The sequence below is a fragment of the Xiphophorus maculatus genome, chromosome 21 (genome assembly GCF_002775205.1).
Source record: "Xiphophorus maculatus strain JP 163 A chromosome 21, X_maculatus-5.0-male, whole genome shotgun sequence".
In the NCBI taxonomy this organism is placed as follows: domain Eukaryota; kingdom Metazoa; phylum Chordata; class Actinopteri; order Cyprinodontiformes; family Poeciliidae; genus Xiphophorus; species Xiphophorus maculatus.
In genome coordinates this window covers 20,436,091-20,449,460 of record NC_036463.1, presented here as the reverse complement: position 1 = coordinate 20,449,460, position 13,370 = coordinate 20,436,091, and the positions used below count along the sequence as shown (strand labels likewise).

Sequence of the window (13,370 nt, the reverse complement as noted above, 5' to 3'; positions counted from 1 at the left end):
GTTAGGTCTAGATATATGGTGTGAATTAAGTTTCAGTTAAAGGGACAGAATTATATTAAAGCAACTCTTGTGAGTTATAATGTGATCCCCTCATCAAAAACATCTGGAGTGTTGCTTTGGTTCTTTCATGCATGTTTGAGAATTCCCTTAAGCAGTGCAAAACGCCAGGTTGGACCTAGCTCCACCTTCGAGGCCAGAGCTCCTCCTTGGAGCTGCAGTTTTCAAGCTTCCGTGACTCCCCCACTCACTTCCTTCAGACTAGCAAACAGCAATTTCCAGCAAAATACAGCTGATGTCATTATACCAGTTACTTCAGTTACTTTAGAACAACTGAAGGCAACACAGTAACTTGATTGTGCTCTAAAATGGCACTCTGTGCCTGGAAAATACACAATACACAATACTTCCCCTTTAAGGTTAGGAATAGATTAGTACTGGTTAAGGATAAAGGGAGTTACTAAAATGAATGGAAGTAAATACAAAGTCTTCAGTTTGTACAGAAGTACAAGGGTGTCTGTGTGTGTGGTGTGTGTGTGTGTGTGTTTAATCAGTGTAATGCAATCAACTCAATCAGAGCTAAGGCATAAGAAGGAACTGGTTGCTGGTAGGTCTTGTAGAATTCTCTTCGCCACCTCTGTTACCACAGGACACCCGTGGATTAGCCAACAAAGTGGGATCAAGCTAAAGAAAACAGCCATCACATTAGGCTGCCAGGGGACAGTGTTATTATTACAAGGCTAATAGTCCTCTGGGAGGCCCTGAGCCTCACTAATGCATGCTGCCGCTAAGTGGTTAGCTGCTAATAGTGTTTTCATGTCCTCCTAATGGACAAAAACACAGGCTGAGCTCTGCGAATAGTGGACCTCAACTTTTAAATCCTTACAAGATGTCTTAGTTGCGGTTTCTACGGTAACCATGAGCCCTAGGGTGTGAACTTTTCAACCCAAACGCTCCCACTCACCCCAATTATCCATTGTGCGACGCAGCCAGTACTCACGGCACCGACTTGCGGCGACTCCTGTCACGAGCGTTGCCGCATTCGGACTCTCAGAAATGTAAATAATCGAAAGGGAGTTTGGAAACTCCTGCGCCACGGAGACCCGACCTCAAGCTTCAAACAAGCTGTCACCAGTGGGCTCTGACCCTTCAGCTCATTTCTGCTTGCATTCCCACTTCGAGGAAGATTTGGCAGGAAGGAAGAGTGAGTGGTTTGCTAACGGCCATTTGCGGTGCTTCGCCACAAGCAAGTGGAAAGAGAGACAAAACAGAAAGTGGTACCTTGAGTCCATCTTCCCAAAAATAATTTACAGCTAATTTTTTAATTGAACTTAATCGTCTGACAGACCTGAAAGTACTCTCCTCTGGGTCTAATAAGATTAGCTGTCCTGTAGACGGTAAGATCAAACTGAAACAGGAAGTTGGCCTTACAAATTGGAGTTGCTCCCTCTTTCCCAGTGGGAAATCCTACTTCAGAATCATTCCAGTTGATTTTTCCTCCTGGAAAGTCGGAATTTCCCAGTTCTGACTACAACTTGAACGCAGCATAAGTATTCATGCTCTTTTACTCTGATACCACCAAACAGACTTTGTGGTGTGTACATGCAAAACAAATGCTTGCAACTCAGAATACAAACATGCTGAATACACCATCTTTACATGAAACAGGGTGGAGGTAGAATCATGCTGTGGGGATGGTTTTCTTTCACAGAGAGAGAGTGAAGCTGGTTAGAGTAAATGGAGTTCAATACAATACGATACTGGAGGAGAACCATATAGGCTGCAGAAGATTAAAGTTTTGGGATAGAATGGTATAGTCAAAGTCCTGAAGTGAATCCAATAGAGAACCTCTGTCAAAATAGGCAAAAACCTTAAACTGTAGACGTGCAAGGCTGGTGGAGAAAGACCCCAAACCCATCTAATCTGCACACTGCAGCAAAACGCTCATCGAAAAAGTATTTACTCAGGGAAGCTGGATTCAAATGCACACCACACTTTTCAGATTGTCATTCATTTTCATTCTACTTCATTTTGTGTTGGTCTTTCGAGTAAATAAAATACATTGATGTGGTTGCAATGTAACAAAGCAAGACTTGTGGGTACGTTAGCAAGGCAAACTCTACTTTTCCATGGAAAACATTCCCAAATTAGGGGAAATGTGATTATTTGGTAGTCATGGATAAACGAGTCCTACTGTAGAGTTCATTTTGCTACAGTGTGTCGATATAACTGCAAGTCAAACAAACCAAACCAAAATGCAAGTTTTTAGACTCACATTTCCAGCTGAATCTTGCTTTAAAAAAAGCACTTTATAGGAACTTTATGACCAGATGATTCAATCCTCAGTGTGACCCGTCGGTAGAATCATGGCAGACAAAACAGAAGCTCTCCACTGCTGTGGCTGATAATATTCCTGTTATTACTGTCTAATAACCAGGAAACATCAAGAAGGAAACGGAGAGTCCAGATTTAAATAAAAAGTCACTTTAATTGAAGTTCTTTCACACACACACATGCACACCCCTCCACACACACACACACACACACACATTTAAAATCAAGCTTTTAGTCTGATCACAGAAAGAAGTTGGAACATTCACTCTGAAGAAGACGCACACCGGTCAGTTTTCTCAGACAAAAATATATATAGATATATTTAAATCTTTACAATAAGCTTGAATCATGAAACATCCAGAGGAGTGTGCACACCTACAGTCCAAAAGCACCGCGATCTCTCTCTCTCTCTCCTCCGCCTCCTCAATCAGTCCTTTTCTTGTACCCTGGTGTCAGTGTAAAAATCTTGTTTTGTTTTTTGAATTTTTTTTTTTTTTATTGAAAAAAAAAAGAGAGAAAGAAACAACAACAAATGTGCAAATAAGACAAAAAAATTTTGGAATCCTTCAGCGTTTCAGTGTAGAAAGTCCAGGATCCTCAGCGAGCCCCTCTCAAGTTTAAATACAGATCTGCCGTTTCATTTTCAAGTAAAGTGCTCCTCTAGCAAAAAAAACAACAACAACAAAAAACACGCGGCATGAACTCAGTCCCGCATCGTTTTAGCAAAACAAAGGAATGTCCTTTTAGAGGCAGTCAGACGAACTCCAGCTTGCCGTGGCCGCTGTACATCCCCCAGTGCACCAGCGACAGGATCTTGTCGCCGCCGCCGCCGCCCGGCTCGGCCTGCCGCATCTTGTCGCAGGTCAGGCAGCAGTTCTCGTGCCCCGACACCGGCACCATGCACTCCAGGTCCAACTTGGCCACGTGGCCCTTCTTGGTGTGGTGGCCGTGGAAGCTGTAGTGGAGGCGCGACAGCATCTGCTGCCGCTGGTCCTGCAGCCGCTTGTTCTCGCTGCGCAGCATCCGCAGCGCCAGCATGATGAGCAGCACCAGGATGAGGCCGCCGGCGATGGGCACGGCGATCACCGCCGCCCGGAACCACACCTCCTTGGCCGAGGCCAGCTCCTGCACGCGCGTCACCAGGTTCCGGTTGCCGTCGGCGGGGTAACGGCTCTCTGCGAAGGTGGAGACAAGTGGAAGGTTAGCTTCACGTTGTTAAGGAGCGATGCTCAGCTCTAAACCCCCCCGACAGAAAAGAAAAAGCAAGGAAGACAAACAACAGAGAGAGAAAGAAAGAGACAGAGAAAGAGAGGAGGTGAGGAGAGGCGAAAACAAATGAGTCACCTTGTCCCACAGATTAATCTGAGCTAATAAACTACCGTCTGCTCTGCCCCTGAAAACAAAACAAACAACCCAAAAAAAAAAAAACCCTGAAAAAGTCCCTCCTCCGTCTCAGAACCCGACAGGCCCCGCGTTTCTGAGCGGACGTCGGGGATGTTCGTCCTGCGAGGCACATTCCAGCGCGGTGGGAAAATTACACGGTGCGCACGCAATAAAAAAAGAAAAAAGAAACACAGAGCATCTGATCTCCTTCCAAGAGCTTAAAGGTAAAAACTGCCCGGCTCTCGCGCCTCTGCAGGCGCAGAGCTGGGGCTTGTTAAAAGTTTAAAACGTTAAGTTCTGCTAAGCTGGAAAATTAAGAATGAGGCGGGATATGGAAAAAAAAAGAAGAAGGAAAAAGTAAACGCTGCTTCTGAAACTGAAAGAAGGAAAATAAGAGCCCTCAGAATAACTCAAAGGAAGCCTGTCGCAATTAATTCTAATTAATCGATTGATAGATTAAAATGAGTGCAATAATTTCCATTCTGATTGATATTTTTTGAAGGGCAGCTTTGTTTAGAAACATCATGATCCATTTTATTTATGGTTTATGGTTTGAGTTCTTTGTTTTGAATATCTTCCAGTTCCTGTTAAGCGGTCTTTACTAAATGAAATCCATTTTTTGCCTTCTTGCGTCATTATTCATGCGCCATCGCTTCAGCGCCGCCTCGAGACAACCATACCATCGCCATACTTCATCGTGCTGCCTCACCTGTCGAGTCCCTGGTGTGCGCCAGGTCTTGCAGGCCCCTGTAGTTGCACATGTCGTCGTGGCAACACTCCAACGTCAGTGCCCCGCCGAGGGGGTCGGCGGCACGGCGGCCACCACTGCAGGCGTCCGCGGCGCCGGAGACGGGGGCCAGGCAGCCGTGGGTGAGGGGCGAGTTGGCGCTGAGCGGGTCCAGGACCTTGGTGAAGCAGGCGTTCAGCTCAGACTTGCACATGTAGCCGGTGGCCACGCAGTGCGGCGCGTCACAGTAGCACCTGATCTCTCCTGGAGGAGGAGGAGAAGAAGAGTAAGAGAAACTAAATTTCATGTTTCTTTTTGTTCTTTTTTTACAGCAGCCGGTTTCATTCAATCCTCCTCCACGTCTTCCTCTGGCTAACTGTTGCTAGCTTCTCCTACAGTAGATGCTAATGAGTACGTAGCTCTTCCCACCCTGTAGCCGAGCTCTGCTGGTTGGGAGTGGGCTCGACTGAAGAGCCTCAGGCTAACTTCTCATTACGGCCGCCTCGCTCTTCACAACAACACACAGCCCAGAGGCGACTTGGCTAGCTGTCACTAAAACAATACAGTGTATCAACCTGAATGTTTCTGAAGAAGAAGAAGAAGAAGAAGAAGAAATGTCTGTAGCTGCTGGGAGCTTGCAGTGCAAGGCCCACATTCATCAGATCAGTGTTTTCCCTGTGAATGATTGGAGCAGCAGGGCTAAGGAAGGTCATTTGGAGAATATTTCATTAGAGAGGAGAGGCCCCTTTGTGGGCTGACCAGAGGGAGGGGCCCTCAGCCGGGTTGAGCGGAGAGGCTCTCTGGGCCCCCCGAGTTTGTCCGATACATGGATGGAGGCTTCGCACCAGGAGTGAGAGAAGATGAGCTGTTACAGTTTGAGTTGTTTAACCCTGGTAGGGTAAAGTTAGTTTATCTGACGGTTTCAAGTTATTAAAACAATCAACAATTTTGGTATTTTCAGCTTCTTTAGGAAATTTTAGTCACTTTTTTTTTTTTTTTTTTAAGGTTTTTGTTTGAATATTTGCTTGCTACGACTTCCAGAGGTACCAGATGGATCTCGGGATCTGATTTGGAACTTTAAAGAATTCGGTTTCTCTTGGTGTCTTTTTTTTTATTATTATTATTATTCATCTGGAAAACGTTTCGACTCTCTCCAGATCAAAATCTAAATTAAGATCAGTAAAAAAAACAAACAAAAAAAAAAAAACATGGAACGCCTTATTCTGCTCTGACCACACAGTTTGTGATTTGTCAGACGTTTATTGATGTATAAAAAAGCAACATAAAAAAAAGAGACAAAGTATTTTTTTTTCTTTTCTAACTTTTATAGGAACAGTGCACCGATCCAAGCTTTTCCTGACCAGTACCAATTCTAACTAAACCAGAAAACAAGAGGGAAAGAAACACGACACCAGTTTTTTGATAGACAATTAAAGTCCAAACAACAAGTTACTAAAGCAAATTACAAACTGAAATCAAGCATCAAAGCCTGTTTTTTTTCTGATTTTGGGGACTTAAGTTACAACTTTAAAAAGTGCAGAACAGCCTGTTAGTGTTATTAACCATCAATAGATACTTGTTAGTTTTGACGCACTTGGCTTATAGACAAATTAAGAAAACTAAATCGTTTTTCCAGTATTTGAAAAACCTGATCCCGACCTCTGACCTGCTGATATCTCTATTTTAGACTGGACTGGGTTAGAAGGTGTCTTTTAAAGAAGTGGAAGATAAGTCGGTACAGGTTTTAATCAGACTTTGTGGTCCAATTTTCAACCAGAAATTCATTCAATTTGGTGTAAATAACAGAAAAAAAACTATTACAACTTATCCTTGTGTTTTGGTGGCTCTTTTTGTCCTAACAAGTAAACTTTTCACTCATCACAAGCGGCGTCATCTTTATAGCGCGATTCAGCTCGGTTCAAGTGTTTACTTCGTGAACCAGAGCCACACCACAGGTAAACCAGATGAGAAGAAAGTGGTGGAATAGTCCTTTATGAAGTCGCCTTCTAACTTCAGCGTCGGAACTCGGAACCCCGCAGTCTCGTTTCATGTCTCCCCTTGAAACAGTGTTTATCCGGGCCTGGAGAGGCCAACAAACATGCCCCGTCAGCAGAGCGAAGTCTGAGCGTACCTTTGGTCAGAAGAACCGCCATGGCACAGAGTTCCAGTTGGAGCCAGATGGAAATGAAACTGGACTGGCGCTCCATTTACGCCGAATTCCTGCGCAGTGACCGCGGTTATATCCAGCAGCAGAGAGCCGCGACAAAAACAACCAAAAAAAAAAAAAAAAAAAAAACGGAGGGTGGGGGGGGAAGAAAGGCTTACATGGAGTTAGGGTGAAAAACGAGCCATTCAGCTCACCGACCTGACAACACCACCACACAGGAAAAAGAGCTTCCGTTCCAGCATGGAGACTGAAATGCTAGTGGGCTTGTTTTTCGAAGCGGTTCGGCATTACCGGAGTTCGCCACAACAACAAAAGAAAAGAAGAAGAAAAAAAAACTCCCCCAAAATACGGTCTTCTTCTCCAGGAAGAGAGAGAAACAGAAAAAATGTGAATATACTCCTTTTGAAACGGCTGAAGGGGATGTGAAGGCGTCACCACTGGTCCTCTCGCTCCTCTCTAAGTGGCCGGTCGCAGTGAAGCATCACGTTTGTATTCCTGAACGGAGAAATATTGGGTGGGAAAACAGATGAGTCAGTCCGCAGGGCTGCACACTCACACTGGAGACGGCGGCGATTTAACTGGAGAAGAAGCAGCAAGCGGCCCAGGCTCCTCCTTCCTTCCTTCTGATTGGTCCGACCACCCAGGGCAGAAAATTGATCTGAGTGCAGCCCAGGGTACATCCGGTAACTTAATTTCAGAATAAGACCAACAGGCTGAAAGGCACACAAGAACCCCAGGTTGAAGTTGAATAGCAATTGAGAGCAATCTGAGCGGTACAAAATTATTCAACCTGCATAACTATCAAACAACAACAACGTTTATGTGGGACAACTGTAAAATGTTTGTTGATGGATTGAAGAGTTAAATTTATGTATTTATTTTTGTATTTGCTTGTTTAAATTATTTAGGCCTTTTTAATTATTTTAAATCTACCATTTTAAATGATAATAATTTAGTCTGTTCCTCCAAGAAGAAACTAGCGAGTCCTAAGGTGTTAGAAAGTTTCCACACAATTCTGCCTTTTGTAAGCTGAGAACGCAATTGTTTCTTTATTGTACAAGTAAAAATGCTACTTTCATGATTTCTCAAATCTTCATCATATTGTAGCTCGTAATTTCATTGCTCAGCAGTCGGCACCTAATTTTAGCGGCGCTATGTCCATTTTGTGCTTTGATCACATCAAGCTTTTATTTTGTACATCACTTCACCTGACTTCCGGTCTAACTCGTCTCCCTACATTCTGACCTGATCCAAGCGATCCTCTCCACCGTTCATTCATAGCCTTTTATTTTCATAATAGCGTCTTCCATGTGTCATCACAGAACAGGGTTGTACTCATTTAAGTGACTTAATAATTACGCCGCTGACGTAATCAGTAATATTATGGTATGTTAATGGTCGGACCTGTTTATGTTGCAGCTCCTCAACATAAACACAGTTTAATAAAAATTCTTTATGGTGAATGAATCAAAACATCAGTATTCTTTTACATATAAATATATATATTAAAAAAAAAAAAAAAAGAATGACAGGATTAAAGGTGTAACCTTGAAGCTAGAGTGTGACGTCAGGTCATTGTGTCCGGTATCAGCTACCTGCAGCGTCATCGCCGCAGCAGCCAGGTTGACGCCGGGCTGAGCCGCCTTCCTTCAGGCTGACACCGCTGCTGCTGCTGCTGGGAGGAGTGGACAGCCGGTTAGAGAAATTAGCAATCCAAAAAGCGCATGGCGCCACCCAGTCCACACGCACACACACACACACACACACACACACACACACACACACACACACACACACACACACACACACACACACACACACACACACACACACACACACACGCCCCAGCGCGCGCGCCCCACACAACATACACACACTTACCCCTTCACCAACTGGCAATGCAAAACAAACCGGCGAAAGATCTGTATCAAGCCTCACGCGCCATCTGTATCTTGCCAGACGGACTTCCTTTTTTCTTTTTTTTTTAACTTTCGTTCACTTCGTAATGAAATCAATCTCATTATGACTCCGTGCCTCGGCCTACAGGTGTGATAGCGCGGTTCCGCCCCGAACCGGAGCCATATGCTTCACCGTCGAGCAACCTTTATTGTGGGTCTTAGAAAACAAGACGAGGATCCTCGCTTCGGGCAAAGTAGAAGACGACACTGCAATTACCGCAATTATGTGCAATTCCGCGGAGGCGCCACTCCACGGCTGGTGTTACATCCCGTGCAAAGGGCAGTAAAGGTGGAAAGAGACGGGTTCAAAATGTCAGCTCACGCTGTTTTTAGGATTTGTTGAGAGAGATGTATACTAAAAGATTCTGAGACCCCTGCGTTAATTAATGTGCAAGCTTTGTATCTGGATGATTTAACTCTTAAAATTAATTTATTCAGCAGTTTATATTTGATTTGGCGCTAAATTATCAGTTTATACTAGAGTGTAAGTGTTTACATTTTTCTCTAAATATTTCTAGAAATGCCCCTTTAACATCGACAGTTGCTAGTGCGACCTTACGTGATATTGGCTAAATACCACCATCTAGTGGCCACAGCTGGTACCAAGATTTTTCCTTTCCAGTCATAATATGTAAGAGTGCATTTTTTCCCCCCCTACAAACAAATGTAGACTGACAATCAAAACCCAGCCAGATTATGAAATATATATATGCAGGATTTCACAAAATAGAACGTTTTCTTTCAAAGATATAGAAGAAAAGAAAAAACTAATGAAGTTTCAACAATATCACAAAAGACATGAAAACATTGAACGTGGAATTATTAAACCTTACTGCAGATGTGGGACTTTTCAGAGATTTCAACACAGATTCTGAAGAAGTCAAGTTCTATTTTAGATGTTTGTATTTTACCAAGTTTGAGCCAGAGACTGACTGGAAACACCCCCCGGCCCCCAAGCCATGGTGGATGCTGTCGTGGCCGGTGGTGAGAGTAACAATAATTATCTTCAGGACTTTAAAGGATAAACATCTGTTTATATTCTGGCTTGCACTGCAGGCAGTTTGAACTCATGCAACTTCGGTTTACCCAAACATCCTCTCTGTCTCAGACTGCTGAGCGGTGGGGACTTCTTCCTGGTTATCATTTTCAGCAGAAGTAGCGAGTGATGCAGCCGTTCTCCGGGATACGCTGCAGGGACTTGGAAATGCTCTCGACGTCGCGGCTGCTTGTTTCAAAATAAGCGCCGGAGATCAACCAGATAAACCTACGACAGCGTGTCAGTACATAGAAAAAAAGGAGTAGTAGATTTCTGCCAAAAGCAACAGAAATTTTTAGATTAATCTCAGAAATTTTCTGTCATTTCAGGTGGATAATTATATCTTGGTAAGTTTATACTTGCGCTTTAACCTCTAATAAATTCATCACTATGATGGTCTCAAGAGTTTGTACACAATCTGTCCAATCCTCATTTCATTTTGAAATTCCACAAAAATTAGAACTTCCACAAAAAAAGACACTAAAGCTCAGTACCTAATGTCAATATCAACCATTATCAACTCAGTCAAAACCTTACTTTTAAGTCTGCTTTTAAAAACTGCTGCTGACTTATCATGTGTATTAAAGTACATTTAGTCAGTATGAATATGGTTGCATTTAAATTTTTTCTCTTTTTCATGATGTTCTTCCTTGTTCTGCTGCGTCGCATTCCGCTGTATTATTGTTTTAATGGTTTTTTTTTTTTAACAAGCCATCGTCTCAAACCAACTTACTCTGTAAAATCAAGGTTGTAAATAAATGTATCATTGTCAGATGATACATTTAACAGGTTTGCGGTTGGATTTTAGTTTTACGTCTGATTCAACTTTATGTTTGGGTAAAAAAAAAAAAAAAAACAACTATTTCTGGGTCTGTTTGATCAAATTTCACCGCCTGATCTTATGCTAACGTGGCGTGTTTTCTTCCTGCTGAGAGGATGAGTGTCCCCCGCTGGGGTGGGTTTCATGTGAGCGGCTTTCTTCGTAGGAAGTCATCGCTCCCTGCAGGTTGCGTCTGGTTTCACACATTAGGAGACGCTCACTTGGAAGTGTTACCTGTTACCGATCTGCATGACAACAGCTCTCCACCCCTCTTGCAACCTCATGGCTGGAATGCTGTTGTGGTAACTTGGAGAGAGACGGTTTTTTTATTGACCAAAAAGCTCTTTTGGAGAATTTCACTTTGAATGTCCTAAAAACCAAACCATTTGAAGAGCTGTATGTGTTATGCCCCGTAGTCCCACCCAGGTCATCTCCATGCAGCCGTCACTGAGAGGCCAGCCGGGGCAGAAAGGCCTCCCTGAAACGTCTTCCTCTTGTGCTTCCTGTCCTCTCTTTGATCTGAGCCATATCAGTGTCTCCAAAGAGTCCCAGACAGGCAGACTGTCTCCGTCCTGCATGATCTAGTTTTGCCCTCCTGACTGTAACAAAGGGAAATGTTCAGTACTACTGGGTTTACAGAGAGAGAGAGAAAGTCTCTCTGGCAGCTTTGATGTTCCCGATTTGGTTAAAAGATCTGCGTACTGAAGTCGGAAAACTGACTGTTTTTGACTTTTTTGGGGGCGGGGGGAGGAGATCTGTGTTCTTTCCGTCTGTCATCCAAAAGAGACTAAAATTTGCTTTTCTAATTTAACTTCAATGCTTTTTTAGTCAAAAGCGATTTTACTAATGCAAAATACACAACGCCTTTATCTTGCTCAACGACGTCAATAAAGAGAGCTGGAAAAAGGTTAGGGGTCAACTTCCTGTCCATGACCCTACCTCCAGTTTTGCCTTGATAATTGACCACAGGCCCAACATCCAGCGTTATGGCTGTATTTGCTAAAGTAATGTTCTTGGGGAGCTAATTGTCTGTAGAGAGCTACATTTCGGAAATAATCTGTTCCAGTTTTTCTGCGCTTCTCTTTTTGTGTGTTTTGATAATCACGAGACGAAGGGACTGATTTCTTTTCTGATGGCCACAACAAAATGCTGACTGTATCCTGGAGCCACTTTGTACGTAACTCGGCAGAACTCTTAGGGTTAATGTCAGTGTGAACAACCTTTATGTGCTCGAACTTTACATTCTTGGCTAATGTGGTTTCATATCTATATATTTTTTTTCCACATGAGTTGTTCCTATCCTTCCCACAGCAAACCGGCCCACAACCCAAAGCTGCCACCACTGTACTTCACAGTTAGCATGGTTCCTGTTTTCCCTCCAAATTTATTGATGCTCATTTTGGCCAAAGACTTTGATTTTGTACTATTGGACCGCAGGGCATGTCTGCAGTCATTAATCTTTGTTTCCATGTGAATTTGCAAAACGTAATCTGGCCTTTTCACTCCACTCTTAGAGTTGTGGTTCCTCTCTGAACAGCCTTTCAGCCCATGTTGGTACACGTCTCGTTTTGCTCTGGATAATGACACTCAGTCTTACTCATCCTTAGCCTTTGTTTTCGGGTTGATACTCACATTTTACACCAGGGCACATTCATCTCGGAGACAAAGAGTCTGTCTCCTTCCTGAACAATAGAATGGGTGGATGTTCCCATGCTGTTTGTACTTGCATTTAATTATTTAAACAGAAGATTGTGGCCCCGTTGGGCAGCTGTACCTAAAGACAAACTAGGCTTTTAAAGGCTTTTTTATGACTCCATTATCGGCTGCTTTTAAATGAATGTTCTAAGTGGAAATAAATAAATCACTGAAACCCAGACTGAAGACTCTTCTAGCACACTGTAAGACAAAAAAAAAAAAAACCAAACTAATTTATGACTTGAAATCAACATTCTGGGTTGAGTTGGCCCTACTAAATCATTTTAAGAAAGGAAACAACAATGCTGCCCTCTGCTGGCAGAGAATATGCTGCTCAGGATCATTCTGATTTAAAAAGACCACATGTAATCGCTTTGTAATAAATTCCTTCACCCAACCACCATGGGGAAAAGTAAAATATTAATTATTTTTAAAGTTTTTCTTTAAACAACAACACCACTTTCAACAGTTGTGTAAAAAAAAAGGCTGAGGCTTTGGACGGAAAACGCAAATATTTCCTGTCATTTCTTGCTGCAGTTTAAATGTTTTACCACTAGAGGGAGCCAGATTGTTTGTACAGTTCTACATGCTTGGTTTTATGCTGCTTGTTTTATTTACATCCGTTTTTCACTAGAAACATCCGGAAGAAAACTTATCCTTCATTTTTGCTTAAGTTTTTTATTAGCTTAAAATCTAAAAATAAGTAAAATGGTAGCTCCAACGAGTTACAACAAATGGCCTATTGTCAAAATAATACATTTTCTTAGTCAAATGATTTTACGGTTCAGGAAAACTGTTCAGTAATGCACCAGCAGGTGTCGCCAGAGGAGTTGCCCTCTTTATGAAGCAGGTGGGAAGTAACAGCGCCGCCGTGGAGAAGTACTGTACGTTTTAATGTATTCATCACTTTATATCAGGAAACAATGCATAAAGCGACAACGCCTCGTATATTCCGAATGTATTAAAGGGGAAGCATTATGTAAAATAAACTTTGTTACAGTTATTCCTTCATAAAAACATTCCAGGAACATTACCTCGATTCGTTCATTCACGTTTGAGAAACCCTCCAACCTGGCAACAGTTTGGGTTTGTAAAAGCCTTGGTGGGATCGACCACCGCCGTCCAGGACGCAGGTCCTCCTGGGAGCTGCAGTTTCCGCCTCGCAGAGCAGCCCTTTCTACTGACTCGCCCCAGCCAGCTCCTTCAGACTAGCCAGTAGCAACTAGCAAACACCTGGAGGAACTGAATATATG

The 13,370-nt window shown here is 43.0% G+C and overlaps 1 protein-coding gene across 1 annotated transcript; it reads right to left on the bottom strand.

Moving 5' to 3' along the window:
- Positions 1 to 2,814: 2,814 nt before the first annotated feature.
- On the bottom strand, positions 2,815 to 7,193 carry bambi (BMP and activin membrane bound inhibitor). The gene is made up of 3 exons (XM_023326748.1): positions 6,573 to 7,193; positions 4,424 to 4,705; positions 2,815 to 3,506 (listed from the first exon to the last, which is right to left on the bottom strand). The coding sequence occupies exons 1-3, from the start codon at positions 6,646 to 6,648 to the stop codon at positions 3,085 to 3,087; spliced, it is 780 nt and encodes a 259-aa protein (XP_023182516.1). The 5' UTR covers positions 6,649 to 7,193; the 3' UTR covers positions 2,815 to 3,084.
- Between the last annotated feature and the right edge of the window lie 6,177 nt (positions 7,194 to 13,370).

Bases quoted from the DNA above. Each gene is read 5' to 3' on its own strand.
- bambi (XM_023326748.1), bottom strand. From the start codon at position 6,648: ATGGAGCGCCAGTCCAGTTTCATTTCCATCTGGCTCCAACTGGAACTC. The intron at 4,706-6,572 runs GTACGCTCAGAC...CTCCTCCTCCAG, and splicing joins GGCGGTTCTTCTGACCAAAG to GAGAGATCAGGTGCTACTGT. The intron at 3,507-4,423 runs GTGAGGCAGCAC...CCACCTTCGCAG, and splicing joins GCACACCAGGGACTCGACAG to AGAGCCGTTACCCCGCCGAC.